The 16,904-nt window shown below is 42.3% G+C and overlaps 1 protein-coding gene across 1 annotated transcript in view; it reads left to right on the top strand.

The window, feature by feature from the left end:
• Positions 1 to 3,937: 3,937 nt before the first annotated feature.
• The window catches only part of LOC307000652 (E3 ubiquitin-protein ligase TRIM35-like), a gene marked incomplete at its 5' end in the record, with an annotated part of 38,001 nt that continues 25,034 nt past the window's right edge, over positions 3,938 to 16,904 (top strand). Inside the window, 2 exons of the mRNA XM_079616415.1 lie at positions 3,938 to 4,333; positions 14,517 to 14,612. Coding sequence (XP_079472541.1) covers positions 3,938 to 4,333; positions 14,517 to 14,612 — 492 coding nt within the window. The remainder of the gene's footprint in view (positions 4,334 to 14,516; positions 14,613 to 16,904) is intronic.

The following is a 16,904-nucleotide window of genomic DNA, read 5'->3' on the forward strand; positions in this document are numbered from 1 at the left end:
GATTGGGAGTGTTTATCCAGAGTCCCCTTAAGGTGGGCCTCTTTTTTTTCGGGGGGAGTGATGTCACGCCCGGCTATGCAGTGCTGGGTGTGTCTCTCCCTGGTTTGGCCAGGTGTAGGTAATCAAGCCTGTATTGCCTACTGCTGATGTTTTGTCACTTTTAGGTGGAGCTGTTGCGGTGGGTCGTGTGATGCTAATTGGTGGACTGATGAGGGAGTTGTTAAAATCACTGCCTTCCAGTTGGCTTGGTCTCGCTTCCTGCTATTTCGGCCCGACAATGAGAGGCTGGCTTCGGTCGGCGCTCCTTGCCAGTTCTTTTTTGTTTTGCTTTCCACTTACTGTGTTGTTTAAATCATTCATTAATAAACCAGCGTTTTAATTAAATATTAAGTTCAGTGTGGTCTCCCCTATGTCAACCCTACCTTGAGCCAAGTGGTCTTGACACAGCTTCACTTATTACTAACCAGATTGATTTGATTTCTGCCATGCTTCTACAGAAGTTATTTTTGAGAATTAACAGAGGTTTAAATGTTGATGTTTTATTGGTAAAAATATAATGCCACCATTATTATAATAGAGATCAGTGTTTGCTTTAGTTGGGCTGTTGACCCGTCACTCTCTATATCAGATTATATTCTGCAACAACATATAATGTTATAAAAGCAGTCAGAATATGATAGCATATCATTGGAACTTATTGAATGTAAAGTCACTAATCAGCGTTTTGTTATTAATTAATTTGAGAGGTTTACCTTGTCTACCCTGTGAAACTACAGCATGGGAAATAAGTTTGGCATCCATCATTTATCATGTGGAATTTTAAAACTGTTAAGTGCATACAAGATATTATTATAAAAGTTTCATGCTGCAATGCATGCTGGGTATCATAATTTGAAAAAAATCCCAGCATGCACTGCAGTATGGATAATTATTGTCACCACTGTTGAGGATTGTATGGTAAGTGTTGATGTCTAGGTGTACATTTTCAGAAGCATTTAAAACACTGACAATTGTTTAATATAACTTTTTTCTTACACATTTACTATATCTGATCCTCAGTCGATAACCAAAATAAAATAATAACTTTGTGACAATTAACCTTTAACAAATATCTCTTTATGAGTTTCATTTAAAAGTCTTGCAAGCATAAAAGCATATTTGTATTTTGAACTTTTTGTTCAGCAAAGCTCAAGTGTTTATCATGAAACAATATTGCAAATGCTTAAAGAAGCTTGCTTTGGATATTCAATGGGTCACGAGACCAACTAAAGCAAACATTGACCACCATAATGGTAGCATACTTTTTTGATCACTTAAATATAGACTCTCAACAATCAATTCTGTAGACTTGTGACAAAAACAAAGTCAATCTGGTTAGTAATAAGTGAAGCTGGTAATGCTGTTTGTGGAGTTGTTTATTCCTCCTCTGCTGAGATCTTCACAGATTTAATGTTTTCTTCATTTGATTTCAACTAAGGCTGTGGCTGAAGTCAGTTGTAGTTCTTGTGTTTCTCTTTTCTTCAGTGATTCTGCTTGTTAACAGCAGGTGTTCATCACTAATGCTCAAACATCACTTAATTAATCATATAATTATCTCATTAACTTTAACACTCTATAGATTGGGACAATATGTACTTGAGCAAAGTTGATTTAACATTGGGGATTTTGTTGTGAACCTGTAACGTTGTATTAATCATTAAGAGTTTGATTAGGGTTGGAGCTAAACTCTGCAGGAAAGTGGATCTCGTGGTCCAGAGTTGAGGACCCCTGGTGTAGTAGCAGGTGATTGGGATTTACTACTAATCAAGGAACCGGCTTTACTGACGAGATGCGCCTAAGGCTACGTTTACACGTGGCCGGTTATTTTCATAAACGGACATTTCACCCCTCTCCGTTTTCAGAAAAGTGTTCGTTTACACAAACCCGTGTATATGCCGTCAAGAGCATGGCAAACCTATAGGTGGCAGTGTAACGAGAAGCTCAAGCCCACGTTAGCCAATCAGAATCCCGGAAATATAGGTCGCACTTTTGACGCAGTACAAGTTCTGTCGCATACTGTGACGTCGACTGCCTAAAACTCAGTTTTTCTCAGTTTACATGCAAACGTGCAAACGGAGTTTTCCAAAATCTCCACTCTGGCCGGAGTTTTTAGAAAGAATCGTTTTCAGAGGAGAATTCTCCGTTTGCATGTAAACGAGGGGCACAACCGAAGGGAAATGTCTCCGTTTTTCAAAATAACCATGTACGTGTAAACGGGGCCTAACAATGTCATACGATATATTGCCCAGCCCTACACAGTCTTAATCAACAATGAAATCCACTGAAGAGAAAAGAAGACATTCAATCTCCCAAGATCTCAGCAGAGGAGGAATAAACAACTCCACAAACAGCATTACCAGCTTCACTTATTACTAACCAGATTGACTTTATTTCTGTCAGACATATACAGAAGTTGTTATTAAGAATTATAAAAAGGTTAAACTGTGTTTCATTTGAAGTCACCATAAGGATGATTAGCGTGTCCATTGGGCAAGAATCACAACTTCCCCTATTTATACTTTACAGGCATATGAGTTGGTATCGTTGAAGTTTCTCTTCTCTTATACTCCCTCAACTTCCATCTCTATGCCAAAATTACCATTCTCAGCCATTTTCCAAACTGTGTAACAAACTGCTGATGCTTTTGTAATAAATAATGTTTGCACCACTCCAAAATCACATTTCAATCAAATAAATCATCCAGAAACAAACTATGATATTAGTTAGCAACTTTATAATAATTGTAACTTCATGTGAGAATTACCTGATTTTGCCTCTCAGCTTGCAAAACAATGACTGTTCCATCTTGACCGCCATCATGAGCCCGCTCCCGGATTTAATAATAGACATCATAATATGAGTATAGTGACGTGATTAGCATGCACTTTAACCCTTTAAGCGCTGGTTTGTGCACACACTAGAGCCCTGCGCTGCTTTCTGTGCATTGTGGGGTGTAGGATGTGTGCGACAGCACTGCAGGGTCTCTGTCCTCTTCTCTCTGTCCTCATGAGAGCTGAGATACTTCAGATCCTGCTACAGTTTCATTATAGAGCTTCAGTGCAGTTTCACGCTACTAGATTTCATATGCTCACTGCATAATATTGAATGCTCAAGATTTCATATGCTCACTGCAGAATAGTTCACGCATTTATTTATGTTGACATGCAGGATGATGCAGGATAATGGAGAGACAGAAACTGGTTTGGATCTCTGTAAGTCCTGCTCGAGTCTCCAAACACTGAAGATCTGCACCATAAGAACTTCAACGTGAATGAATCATTTTGATAAAGATTTGTTCATGATCGCTGGAGAAACTCAAACACACTCACACCCCCACCAACAAATAAAGTGCAATAAAACTGAAAGTGTCTCGAATTATCAGTATTTGTCAGAGATGGGCAGCTTCGGTCCTGGAGCGCCACTGAAGCTTTCTAGTTAATCTGAAGACTTTGATTTGCTGGTTCAGGTGTGTTTGATTTAGGGTTGGAGCTGAACTTTATATAATGTCATAACTGCCAAAATAATAAATAAATATATAAAGGAATGTAAAAACATTTATTTATACATTGTTTATTTTCACACTTAAATAGGGCACAGTTTGTGAGGGAAAGATTAAAAAACACCTATGTGATCAGAAACTCCACCCCCTTACAATACCAGGAAGAGACTGACTTATTATTTCTCCTTTCTGTCACACTGACTTTATTGTCTTGACAAAAGCAATGAAGAATCAGCAATTAATGAAGAATTAAGAGGAAAAACTTTCAAGAAGGATTGGAAACGTTTGTTTCGGAACAGACAGCAGATAATCTTTGTGACTCTTGTGCTTTTTCATTTTGGAAACCTTGATTCAGAAAGTGAAAGTAAAGTTCAGATTGCTGGAGCTCAAACAGAGAAAATGGCTTCTCTATCTGAAGATGATATTTCTTGTCCTGTGTGTCAAGAAATATTCAAGGCTCCTGTTCTTCTGTCGTGTAGTCACAGTTTCTGTAAAGAGTGTCTTCAACAGTTCTGGAAAACTATGGAAACTCGGGAGTGTCCTGTCTGCAGGAGAAGATCCTCAAATATTCATCCTCCCATTAATCTTGCATTAAAAAACTTGTGTGAGTCGTTCCTGAAGGAGAGAAACGAGAGGCGTTCATCAGTGTCTGAGGAGATCTGCAGTTTACACAGTGAGAAACTCAAACTCTTCTGTCTGGAGGACAAACAGCCTGTGTGTTTAGTGTGTATTAATTCACAGAAACACGACAATCATAAATTCAGACCCATCGGTGAAGTGGTTTCATCATATAAGGTAAGAGGGATTTCAATGAGGATAAACATTTAAAGGCATAGTTCACCCAAAAATGAAAATTCTGTCATTAATAACTCACCCTCATGTCGTTTCAAGACTTTTTTAAGACTTTCGTTAATCTTCAGAACAAAAATGAAGATATTTTTGATGAAATCTGAGAGATTTCTGTCCCAGACTTTCTGAAAGATTTTTTTGGCCATTGACAGCAGCAGCTACCACTTTGACGCTTCAAAAAGTGCATGAAGAGACATAAAACTAATCCATTTGAATTGAGCGGTTTAGTCCAACATTTTCAGAGTCTCAATCGCTTTATCACAGCAAAATCCCCAGTGTTAAATTAACACTCCACAGGGTGTTAAAATGAACACTGAAGCAGTGTTGAAGTTAATGAGATAATTAAGTGATTAATTAAGTGATGATTGAGCATTATTGAAGACACCTGATGTTAATAAGCAGAATCATTGAAGTAAAGAGAACTACTGAAGTCATTACACATTATTGCAAGTATTATTACACGTTTGACTTTATTTCTGTCATACATCTACACACGGTCTTATTTAGATTTAACTGAAGTTTAGATGGTAATGTTTAGATGGTAATGTAGATGGAACGAGTCACCATTATGATGATCAATATTTGCTTTAGTTGGGATCTTGACCATTTAATTTTAATATTAGTTTTTCTCTGGCTGCTCCTACTCTGTGTGTATAAATCACATTTATTGTGGCAAGAGAAACTATGACCTGCATGCGTTTCCTGGTATGATCATACAGAATATTTATTGCAATTGTTCTACGATCAAGTTAGGCTTAAGATATTTATGGGAAACGCAGCCCAGAGGGTTGTTCCATAAAAGACGCTAAGAAAATCGGGGATTATTGTTATCTAGTCTAGATAACAATAGGTTACTATCGTAACCCCGGTTCTCTGAAACATCGAGTGGAGAGATCCACCTATGGGAAGGGCATCCATACCTGACCTCTGCAGAAGCATCCAATTGCACCAAGTCTGGCTAGACAGACAGAAGCGCGCAGCCAATGCCAGGTAAGGCCCCGCCCCCTTACCTAGGGGCATATAACGGCTGCAAGCGCTGCTATTCTCCAGTAAGTATATTCGCTTCTCGTGCGGCAGGCGGGGCAAAGTTGGTGGATCTCTCCACTTGATGTTTGTTCTCTTTCATCATCTCGTGTCCGAGATCCACCTATGGGAGAGACATGGACAGCTCCCCGATTGCCCAATGAGGTTCTGAAAGCCAGAGATGGACGGTCGCCCCAGGGAGGCGGTGCCTGACACGTCCCATAATCATGAACCTGCAATCCTGACGCACACACATAACTGCTGTGCACATGCAGGACATGAAACATGTATGTGGCACACACACAATAATAACCCCAGCAACACCAATGTGCATATATACACCCAGGAAGGAATGGAAATACATGCTTGGTGACCGTAATGTGCATGGCCTGCCGGCCCATTCACTCCATTCAAACCGAATGTGCTACCGAGATTCTGGTGACATCCAGCCGGTAGTAACGCACAAAGGTATGAGGAGAAGCCCAACTGGCAGCGGAGCAGATGTCCTGCAGTGACACTCCCCTAAACAAAGCACAAGAGGCGGCTGAGCCCCACGTGGAATGAGCTCTGATGCCCCCTGGAGGCTGCACTCCCTTTGATTCATAAGCCACAGCTATAGCATTCACAAGCCAATGTGAGAGGCGTTGCTTAGATATGGAACTCCCTTTGTAAGGGGGCGCCCATGAAATAAAGAGCTGGTCGCTCTTCCGGAAAGCACTGGTCCTGCGCATATATGTCTGTAAAGCACGGACGGGACACAGAGCATTTAGCCTCTGATCCTCCGGGGAGGAAAACTGTGGAGGGTGAAAAGCGGACAGCTCCAACATCAGTCTGAAGTGAACGCAGGGAAGCACTTCGGCATGAAGGCTGGATTAGGCTTAAGGGTATCCTTATCTCCACTAAGAGAGAATTTAGTGCACGAGGGATGAACCGAGAGTGCATGTAGCTCACTGACACGTTTAGCTGATGCCAAGGCCAAGAGCAAAGCTGTCTTGAAGGAAATACTTCCCAAAGGCTCAAAAGGATATTGAGACAGAGCCTCCAGCACCATGGAGAGGTCCCACTCAGGAACAGTTCTCCTGACGACTGGCAAAGAGCGACGGGCACCCTTCATAAATCTGCGGATTAGAGGATGCTGCCCGACTGTTGAGCCCTCAAAGCCCACATGACAGGCCGAAATCGCAGCCAGGTAGACCCTTAATGGTGGACAAAGACCTCCCTTTTCTTGAAAGAAACACAAAATATCAGGAACTGAGCACTAATAAGATGTGAGACCACGCCCATCGCACCACCCTTCGAACACCTTTAGAGAGAAGAACATAGGACAATGATAGTTTTCGCGCGAGGCGAATAGATCTACGGTTGGCTGTCCGAATCTCATCCATAACATATCCACTATTTGCGGGTGAAGGCGCCAATCTCCGTAGATTGGGTTTCCCCTCGATAGAAGATCCGCGCCTCTGTTCAGAATGCCCGGAACATGAGTTGCGCGTAACGACAGGAAAACCCGTCTGCTCCACACCAAAAGCTTGTAAGCTAGAGCGTGAAGTTTCGACGAGCGCACGCCGCCCTGACGGTTGATATAACCGGGGCCTTTCCTTGCCCTGGTGGAAATGTCGTCCCATGGCAGGTGGGTTAGGCAAACGCGCAGGGGGTGCCTGGCGTGGCGCTGCCTTCCTAGGAAGGCATAACTTGAAGGCCTCATCCTCCTTCTTTTTGTCGTCACACCGTTGTTGCATCAATGCGACGGCGGGGCCACAGAGAGCCCGGACGGGCTCCACCAACTCGCCCGCGATGCGCCACTTCTCACTGTCAGGAAGGCCCGACAGGTTAAGCCAATGCACGCACTCTCCCACCACAGAAAGCGCCATAGAGCGCCCGCAGGCTTGTACGGCCTGACGAACGTTGCGGAGAACGAGGCCGTTCACCGTGAGGATCTCCTTCCACAAGGGTAGAGAAGGAGTTCCCTTTTCCAGCTGTTGCCCTAATTCGTCCAAAATCTCCGCCTGGTAAGCAGAGAGGAGTGAAGAGACGTTCAGGGCCCTGACAGCCAAGGCCGAGGACTTGTATGAACCTGGTGAACTGAGGCAGAAAAACGGTCCATCTTGTTGGGCAAGACCGGCTTAGGGGGAGCGAGCAGCCCTCCCTGAGCGGGGTTAAGGTGCCTGGCGATGGAAGGCTCGATAGCGGGGGGGTCACCCATACCATGAGCTGCCATATCCTTCACCTCAAGACCCGTGAGACCGTTTTTGAAGTCGAGGGGGTCGCTCCAATTGTGCCTCATGTGCTTTGCACACGCTGGAAGGACGGGGAAGAGTTGTTTTCTCGGACCAGGAGGGGGTTCCAACACTTTCCCATCGTAAATATTCCTCTCCTGGTCGGTGGCGTTCTGTGGAGCCGGCCATTCCATGTTGAGGCGAGTGGCCGCTCGCTCACAAACTTCTAGGAGGATGGACTGAGGCAAGGCCGCGTGGGCGCTAGCCTGGGGAAAGCCAGAGGGCGGGATGGCCTCCTCATCCCCGAGGACCACACAGAACGGGTGAAGGTCCTTAGCGGCGATGAGCGAACCACACGTGGCCGGGCAGGCCCGTGATAGGCTGTTCCCCGTAGAAGCGACAGGTTTAGACAGCGACATTCCGGAGAAGAACTCGGAAAAATCCGTGGCGGGCAGCCGTGGAAGGAGGAGCAGGGGAAAAACGGCGAGAGCGCGGGTGGCTCCGAATGTAAAACACAGCAGAAAAGGCTGAAAAGATGACTGTCACATCTGACAGAGGCTGATCAGGCGATATGTCCTCCTGAAGACACGAATGTGAGCAGCGTAATCCAACCGAACTGTGTCAGTGCAGAGATCGCGAGAAGCGAATATCAACTGGAGAATAGTAGCGCTTGCAGGCGTTATATGCCCCTAGGTAAAGGGGCGGGGCCTTACCTGGCATTGGCTGCTCGCTTCTGTCTGTCTAGCCAGACTTGGTGCAACTGGATGCTTCTGCAGAGGTCAGGTATGGATGCCCTTCCCATAGGTGGATCTCGAACACGAGATGATGAAAGAGAACTGCGTGTGCACATGTCTTTTAAGCAGCCCTAGACGTCGATCGTAGATCAAATCGATCCACCATCACACAGCATATATTTTGCGCTGTTTTATGCGTTTGAGACATTGTGTTTGCAAAACTTACATTTTACAGGAATATTCTGTAAATCTTAGAAAGTCGTGCAAATATTTCCATTTTGCTGCTAAACCTCACATTGAACGATAGGAGGAGTGCAATAATAGGAGTGCAATAATTCTGACTAATATATGCATTTTGCTTGGAAAATTAATAGGCTATGCGATATTTTATAACACAATAAATATATTCTAATTATAATCATTTATCTTTAGGATGTTGTTGGATAAGTTGCAGTGAACTTATAGCTCATTCATTGTATAGGCTACTTAACAAACAAAAAACATTGAACATAAGTAATTCAGGGAAGAATTTAAAGAAACCAATTATAAATATAGCTGCAAGCAGCAATCACCGGGGCCAAGCGCAAGCAAGACGACAAGACATGCCAAAGTGGCTGGGAGTGTGAGACCCACTGCAGCAAGGAGCAATTAAAGACATTTGAAGATGAATTTTGGCAAAATGGTTGAAAAATCACATACAATAACTAAAAATATGATTATCACTTTCGACCAATAGGTGGCGCAGTTACGAAACTGATGTGATGTGGTCAGAGTGAAGTGACAATGACACATACAAAGTTTGGTGTCAATATGTCAAGGCATTGCAGATATAAAGCCTGAATAGTCATTTTGGCATCATGCCTCAACTTTGCCACTGCGGTATACGAAAACGGTTTTGTCTATCGACACGAAATCCATAACTTTTACTCGGCACAGTCTGGAGATGACACGATCCGATTTTGGTGAAAATCGGACGTTCGGTCTAGGAGGAGTTCGAAAAAGTAGGTTTTAAAAGAAAATAAAGATGGCGGACAGGAACTTTGATTGACTATGGCAAAATTGGTATCTATGTTTTCAGCATAACCCAAGGAATCTATTGAGATCAGTGTCATTACTATAGGCAAATTTATTCAAAAGTTATTAGCATTTTTGGAAATTTCATTATAACTTTTGACCAAAAGGTGGCGCTGTCTCATAATCTTTTGAGTACCTTCAAGGCCTTGTACTGATGACCCATACTGAGTTTCGTAACGATACGTTCATGCGTTCATAAAATACAGCATTTTAGCACATAATTCAAAATGGCCGACAGCCAAAATGGCCGATATGGGAAAATTGGATATCAGTCAACTCAATATGACGTCCTGAATCTAACGAGACCACTTTTGTGATTTTTGGACAAACCGTTCAGAAGTTATAAGCAAAAATATAAATTCTTCATATCTCCGGACCAGTAGGTGGCGCTGCGCCGAAACGCTGCATGTAGCCTCAGGTCATGCTTATGATGACATGTACCAAGTTTGGTCTGAATACAATAAAGCGTTGCGGAGATACAGCCTTACGTCTGTTTTCGCAAGTGCTATGTACAATTTGTTTGTACGTTTATTAAAAACGGTTAAGCGAATCAACTTGAATTCCATAACTTTTTGTCGGCACTGCCTGAAGATGATCTGGTGAAATTTTGGTGAGAATCGGACAAACCGTCTAGGACGAGTTCGAAAAAGTAGGTTTTTCGGAAAATTCTAAATGGCGGGAAAACTATTATGACGGAAAATGACGTCATAGGGTGCAGTCGAATCTTCGTGAGCTCAGGAATCAGAGGAAAAAAAAAATTTTGTTTCTAGCCCTTGTGGTTCAAAAGTTATTAGCATAAACATGAGTGAAACTTTGGACAGCTGGTGGCGCTAGAGGGAATGAGTTGGAGACTCCAAATTTGCTATGGTGATAGTTCAGGCTGTCCTCTATCACTGTGCCAATTTGTATAAGTTTCCCGCAAACGGTTCTATAGGCTGCCATAGACGCCCAGTCGGAAGAAAAAAAAGAAGAAGAAATATAGCTGCAAGCAGCAATCACCGGGGCCAAGCGCAAGCAAGACGACAAGACATGCCAAAGTGGCTGGAAGTGAGAGACCAACTGCAGCAAGGAGCAATTGAAGACATTTAAAGATGAATTTTGGCAAAATGGTTGAAAAATCACATACAATAACTAAAAATATGATTATCACTTTCGACCAATAGGTGGCGCAGTTACGAAACTGATGTGATGTGGTCAGAGTGAAGTGACAATGACACATACAAAGTTTGGTGTCAATATGTCAAGGCATTGCAGATATAAAGCCTGAATAGTCATTTTGGCATCATGCCTCAACTTTGCCACTGCGGTATACGAAAACGGTTTCGTCTATCGACACGAAATCCATAACTTTTACTCGGCACGGTCTGGAGATGACACGATCCGATTTTGGTGAAAATCGGACGTTCGGTCTAGGAGGAGTTCGAAAAAGTAGGTTTTAAAAGAAAATAAAGATGGTGGACAGGAAGTTTGGCTGACTATGGCAAAATTGGTATCTATGTTTTCAGCATAACCCAAGGAATCTATTGAGATCAGTGTCATTACTATAGGCAAATTTATTCAAAAGTTATTAGCATTTTTGGAAATTTCATTATAACTTTTGACCAAAAGGTGGCGCTGTCTCATAATCTTTTGAGTACCTTTAGAGCCTTGTACTGATGACCCATACTGAGTTTCGTAACGATACGTTCATGCGTTCATAAAATACAGCATTTTAGCACATAATTCAAAATGGCCGACAGCCAAAATGGCCGATATGGGAAAATTGGATATCAGTCAACTCAGCACGACGCCCTGAATCTAACGAGACCACTTTTGTGATTTTTGGACAAACCGTTCAGAAGTTATAAGCAAAAATATAAATTCTTCATATCTCCGGACCAGTAGGTGGCGCTGCGCCGAAACGCAGCATGTAGCCTCAGGTCATGCTTGTGATGACATGTACCAAATTTGGTCTGAATCCGATAAAGCGTTGTGGAGATACGGCCTTACGTCTGTTTTCGCAAGCGCTACGTAAAATTTATTTGCGCAGTATTCGAGAACGGTAATTCGAATCAACTTGAATTCCATAACTTTTGGTCGTCAAGGTCTGGAGATGATCTGGTTCATTTTTCGTGAAATTCGGAGCAACGGCCTAGGAGGAGTTCGAAAAAGTAGGTTTTTTGGAGAATTCAAAATGGCGGGAAAACTATTATGACGGAAAATGACGTCATATGATGCAGTCGAATCGTCATGAGCTCAGGAATCAGAGGAAAAAAGAATTTTGTTTCTAGCCCTTGTGGTTCAAAAGTTATTAGCATAAACATGAGTGAAACTTTGGACAGCTGGTGGCGCTAGAGGGAATGAGTTGGAGACTCCAAAATTGCTATGGTGATAGTTCAGGCTGTCGTCTATCACTGTGCCAATTTGTATAAGTTTCCCGCAAACGGTTCTATAGGCTGCCATAGACGCCCAGTCGGAAGAAAAAAAAGAAAAAAAAGAAGAAGAATAAGAACGGGAACAGATACAATAGGTGCCCGCACCTTCAGTGCTTGGCCCCTAATAAAGATACAAAATATATTTTGGGGTTTAGGACCTAAGCTACTTAACAAAGATGACCTATACTTATTTAGAATGCTGAGAATTACAGCTTTTAAAGCAATAATTGTTTTTTTTGGAGAAAGCAAGAATGTTTGGTTAGATTTAGTTATGGAGAAAAGATATGTGCAACTCTAAAATCAAAGAATATTCTATAAAATAAAGGAATCCATATTAGCCTATTAACTAAATAACCTTCCCTCCCTTTTAGTTATTTGTTATTTTATTTATTTACTTATTTAATATTTTATATTTTATATTTAAATAATATTACTTGAATAACTTGTTAGGAATTATGTGTCATTATAAGAGTTTGATATAAATATGTTAAGCCAGTGAAGAGCCTGGGCAAGCTCTTCACTCACAACCTGAAGGACACCGCTGCACGGAAGGGAACCAGCGATGACCTTGACACATGGCTCTCGGCAGTCGATAAATCAGGACTTCCTGGTAGGTTTAAGGCCTGGATCTACCAACATGGCATCCTCCCTTGTCTCCTCTGGCCACTGCTGATCTACGAAGTCCCAATTACCACCGTGGAGGGCTTTGAGTGGAAGGTCAGCCGATTTCTGCGCAGGTGGCTGGGCCTGCCACGGAGCCTAAGCAGCATTGCTTTCTTTAGCCATAACACCAAGCTACAACTTCCCTTTAGTAGTCTGGCAGAGGAGTTCAAGGTCACCCAAGCCAGAGAAGTCTGCCGAGACTCAGTTGACACCAAGGTCTCCTCAGCAGGGGTAGAGGTCAGAACAGGAAGGAAGTGGCGCGCCCAGGATGCAGTGGAACGGGCGGAGGCAAGGCTGCAGCATAGCACCCTGGTGGGTACGGTGGCTACTGGGCGGGCCGGGCTTGGTAGCAATCCCAAGCCATGCTACAGCAAAGCCAGAGGAAAGGAGAAGCGGAAGCTTATCCAGGAGGAGGTACGAGCCGAGGTGGAGGAAGCTCGCTTCAGCAGAGTGGTGGGCATGTCCAAGCAGGGGACCTGGACAAGGTGGGAGCAAACAGCTTGCCGTAAGATCACTTGGGCAGAACTCTGGAAGGCGGAACCACACCATTTCAAGTTCTTGGTCCAGTCAGTGTATGATGTCCTTCCTAGCCCTGCCAACCTGTTTACCTGGGGCCTGGTGGACTCACCTGCTTGCCAACTCTGCCAGAAAAGGGGATCATTAGAAAATATCCTCAGCTGCTGGAGATGGGCGTTATCGTTGGCGGCATGACCAGATCCTGAAGGCAGTAGCAGACGCCATCTGCACTGGCATTAACATTAGCAAGCAGCATCATCCAACCAAGTCTGCAATTGCCTTTGTTCAAGCAGGCAAGAAGCCTCAGCCCCCTAGAAAGACCCAAGGGGGCTTGCTCGCAACAGCAAGAGACTGGCACCTCCACCAAGCTCACTCAAGTTTGAGGGTTAGGGATGAAACGGTTACCAGTTTGACGATAAACCATGATGCAATTTCTGACAATTAGTATTAAGGTTTAATATTTTAATTACCATTAAAATCGTATTTGATTGCCAGGATTTAAAAACCCATAGTAAATACTGTCCAGTATTTAACAAAGTAAGTAAAAGCCTCATGCAGATACAAGCATGCATCATAGGTTTAGTTTTGTTTAAAATAATTACGTAAATAAGTGAGAAGTTTTACAACCTTTACAAGTGCTGAGGGAAATTATATACATTTTGGTATGAATGAATTCTATAAATCTATCACTGAAGGGAACTTACTGTCTTGAGAACAATGTTGATGGCATTTTCTTTTCATCTTCCCTCCATGTAACGTGTTGTGTTTATCAACTGCTTTGTTTACAGAGGTTACCAGGTAAACAGATCTATTTTAGCTGTTCTATAAGTGCCACCTACTGACAGACAGTAGTTTTACATTTTCATTCAGCCTCTGTGTTTTTGCTTTTGAAACTCAGACCTCATCACATTCAGGATTTTGAATGTTAAAATAGGGGTCTCCTGGAAATAAAGGTTGAAAAAAAAAAAAATGTCTTGGAAAATGTTGGACAAAACCGCTTAATTTATATGGATTAGTTTTACGATCTCTTTTTGAAGCGTAAAAGTGTTAGCTGTAAAGCTGTCTATGGAGGAACCGAAAGCTCTCAGATTTCATAAAAAAGATCTTCATTTGTGTTCCTAAAATGAACGAAAGTCTTAAGGTTACGATACACTGGGCAACTTTTTGAGCAATGTTGCCATCAACAGGAAACCAGCTGAGACACAATTGAGATACAGCAGGTCCCACGACCAATCTAAAGTATCTAGATAGAAATTTGTTGCCCATTCTCAATGGGAAAGTGCCCAGGCAACAATCACGCGGCAACATTGCTTAAAAAACTTGCCCCGTTTATCATCACCTTTACGGGGTTGGAACGACATCAGAGGGAGTAATGAATGACAGCATTTTCATTTTTGGGTGAACTATTCCTTTAAGCTTATGTATTACTTAGAAAAAAACAACTCTGTGGTATCATTTAATTCTTTAAATTCTTTACTTTAAATTCTAGGAGGAGCTCAATACAGCACTGAAGTCCTTACAAGAGAAACGGAAACACAATGAAAACATTAAAGGAGAGTTTGAGAAAACAGTTCAACACATCAAGGTGAGGATTGATTCTTTTCACTTTTTCACACATGATTAGAACAGCTAAATTGATTTGTCAGCCATAATTACATGTCCCTTAATTGACTGGAACACACACACACACACACACACACACACACACACACACACACACACACACACACACACACACACACATTACGGATATTGCCATCTTTCTGCGGGCATTTTGTTTCTTATAACATAGAGTTTACACAACAAACACAGACACAGAGCTGTTTGTGTATAATGTTGATTATTTCCCAGTGGGTGGGACTGATGCACCAGCACTAATCCTATTGGCTAGTGCTCACCTTACGCATTTTCATTTGGACAAACGCAGACAATTGAGAGCCTAAGTCCCTCCCCTTCCGGTTGACAACCACGGGACCTTATTTCGGAAAAATATTGTATGGTAGTCAATGGCGAGAGACAACAAATATTTGATCTAGTTTGAATTGTGCCCTGAATTACACATATGATGTTTGTCAATTTAAAATATACATTTTAAAGTCAAGAAAGTCGCAGTTTGATTTAAAACTGTTGAGGCATAAAACTGTGAAAATACGTAATTACAAAGACTACAAACCGATAAGGCGCACATGTGACGTCATACCTTTTCACTCAATGAATGAAGCTAACTTTACTGAAGCTAACGTCTGTCATTTTTTATAGTCTTCTACAGTCTCTTACGTTATAATCGTAACGTTACGACGTGATGCCTGAGTGTTTTATACCAGACTGCACATATACGAGCAACAGTGACGTACAGTGCGAGGCGAGAGATGTAGTTCATTGAGTGATTTTCACATAAAACTAAACGTTACAATTATGTTTTATGATAAACTGCGACTTTCTTGACTTTCATAATTATCTTTTAAATTGACAAACATCATATGTGTAATTCAGGGCACAGTTCGGACGGAATAAAAAGATAAGTTGTCTCTCACCATTGACTACCATACATATTTTTTCCGAAATAAGGTCCCATGAGCCGGATGCGGAGGGGCTGGACTGATTAATATTCATGAACCCAACAACCCGTTAGTGTGTCTCTACATGACGATTATGTTTTCAAAACATAATTAACAAAAACCAGACACATTTTTTTCTTGGCTTTCTTTGGCATAACAAATGTGACTTAAACACACAGTTACAACTGTGTACAACATTGATTTAACATTGTTTCGATGGTTGGTTGCTTGCTTTCTGGGACCCTAATCAAACACACCTGAACCAGCTAATCAATGTATTCAGGATTACTAGAAAGCTTCAGGCATGAGAGTTTATCAGGGTTGGAGTTAAACTCTGCAGGACAGTGGCCCTCCAGGAAAGAGTTTGGAGACCCTTGATCTAAAGTTCTGTTAATTCTCAGTAAGAACTTCTGCAGATGAATGGCAGAAATAAAGTCAAATTGGTTAGTAAAAAGTGAAGCTGGTAATGCTGTTTGTGAAGTTGTTCAATCCTCCTCTGCTGAGAGATGTACAGTATAGTGCTTTCACACTGGCAGTTTAGTTCGGAACGGGACACGGTTTGCATGAAAAATCATTAATATGAACGCTGTCATGCGGACCCGGGTGCGCACTGGGGTACCGAACACGAGACTACCCTGGAGGAGGTGGTCTGAGTTCGGTTGCTCCCGAACCGTGCTGCGGTTTGCGTGAATGTGACAGCAACACGGACTCGGGTGCGCACTTATTCAGGAAGTTAAGTGACCTGCGCATGCTTTTTAGCTTATTATGATGTATTCAGTTAAATAAAACCCATGAAATGGATGATAGTGTTGATGTATTACCTTGGATATGAGCGAGAGTGAGCCTGCAGTGTATTCGCGCATTGCGCGTGGAATCAGGGAAACAAGTTTGGAAATCCGCTGTCTCCTCAAAAGAGTCCAGTATGCAAGCAGCAGAAGACCTGTGTTGTTCACTCAGCTGCGCATATTAGCACAGAATTAATAAAAAACACAATATATTGACTCGCGTTCTGTTTCTATTGTAACGTAATATAATATAATACATATGAAAGGGGTCAGACAGGTCTGCAGCGGATATAAATATCTGTAGCACCATCGCCAGATGTTGAGAGAAAAAAAGCATACATGTTCTATTTTGTTGATTTATTGCAGGACTAAAAGGTTTCTGGACATTTTGCTAAACTCAGACAAACACAGACTGTGTGACTTAATGCATTCCAAATTGTCTTCTCACCTTTTGCCAGAAACATTAACGTTTGCTGAATGCTTTTAGCTGATTCTGTGCTTAGATAAGGCGAAGTATCCTGGGTTTTTAATTTG

The sequence above is a fragment of the Phoxinus phoxinus genome (assembly GCF_949152265.1).
Source record: "Phoxinus phoxinus genome assembly, chromosome: 1".
Lineage (NCBI taxonomy): Eukaryota > Metazoa > Chordata > Actinopteri > Cypriniformes > Leuciscidae > Phoxinus > Phoxinus phoxinus.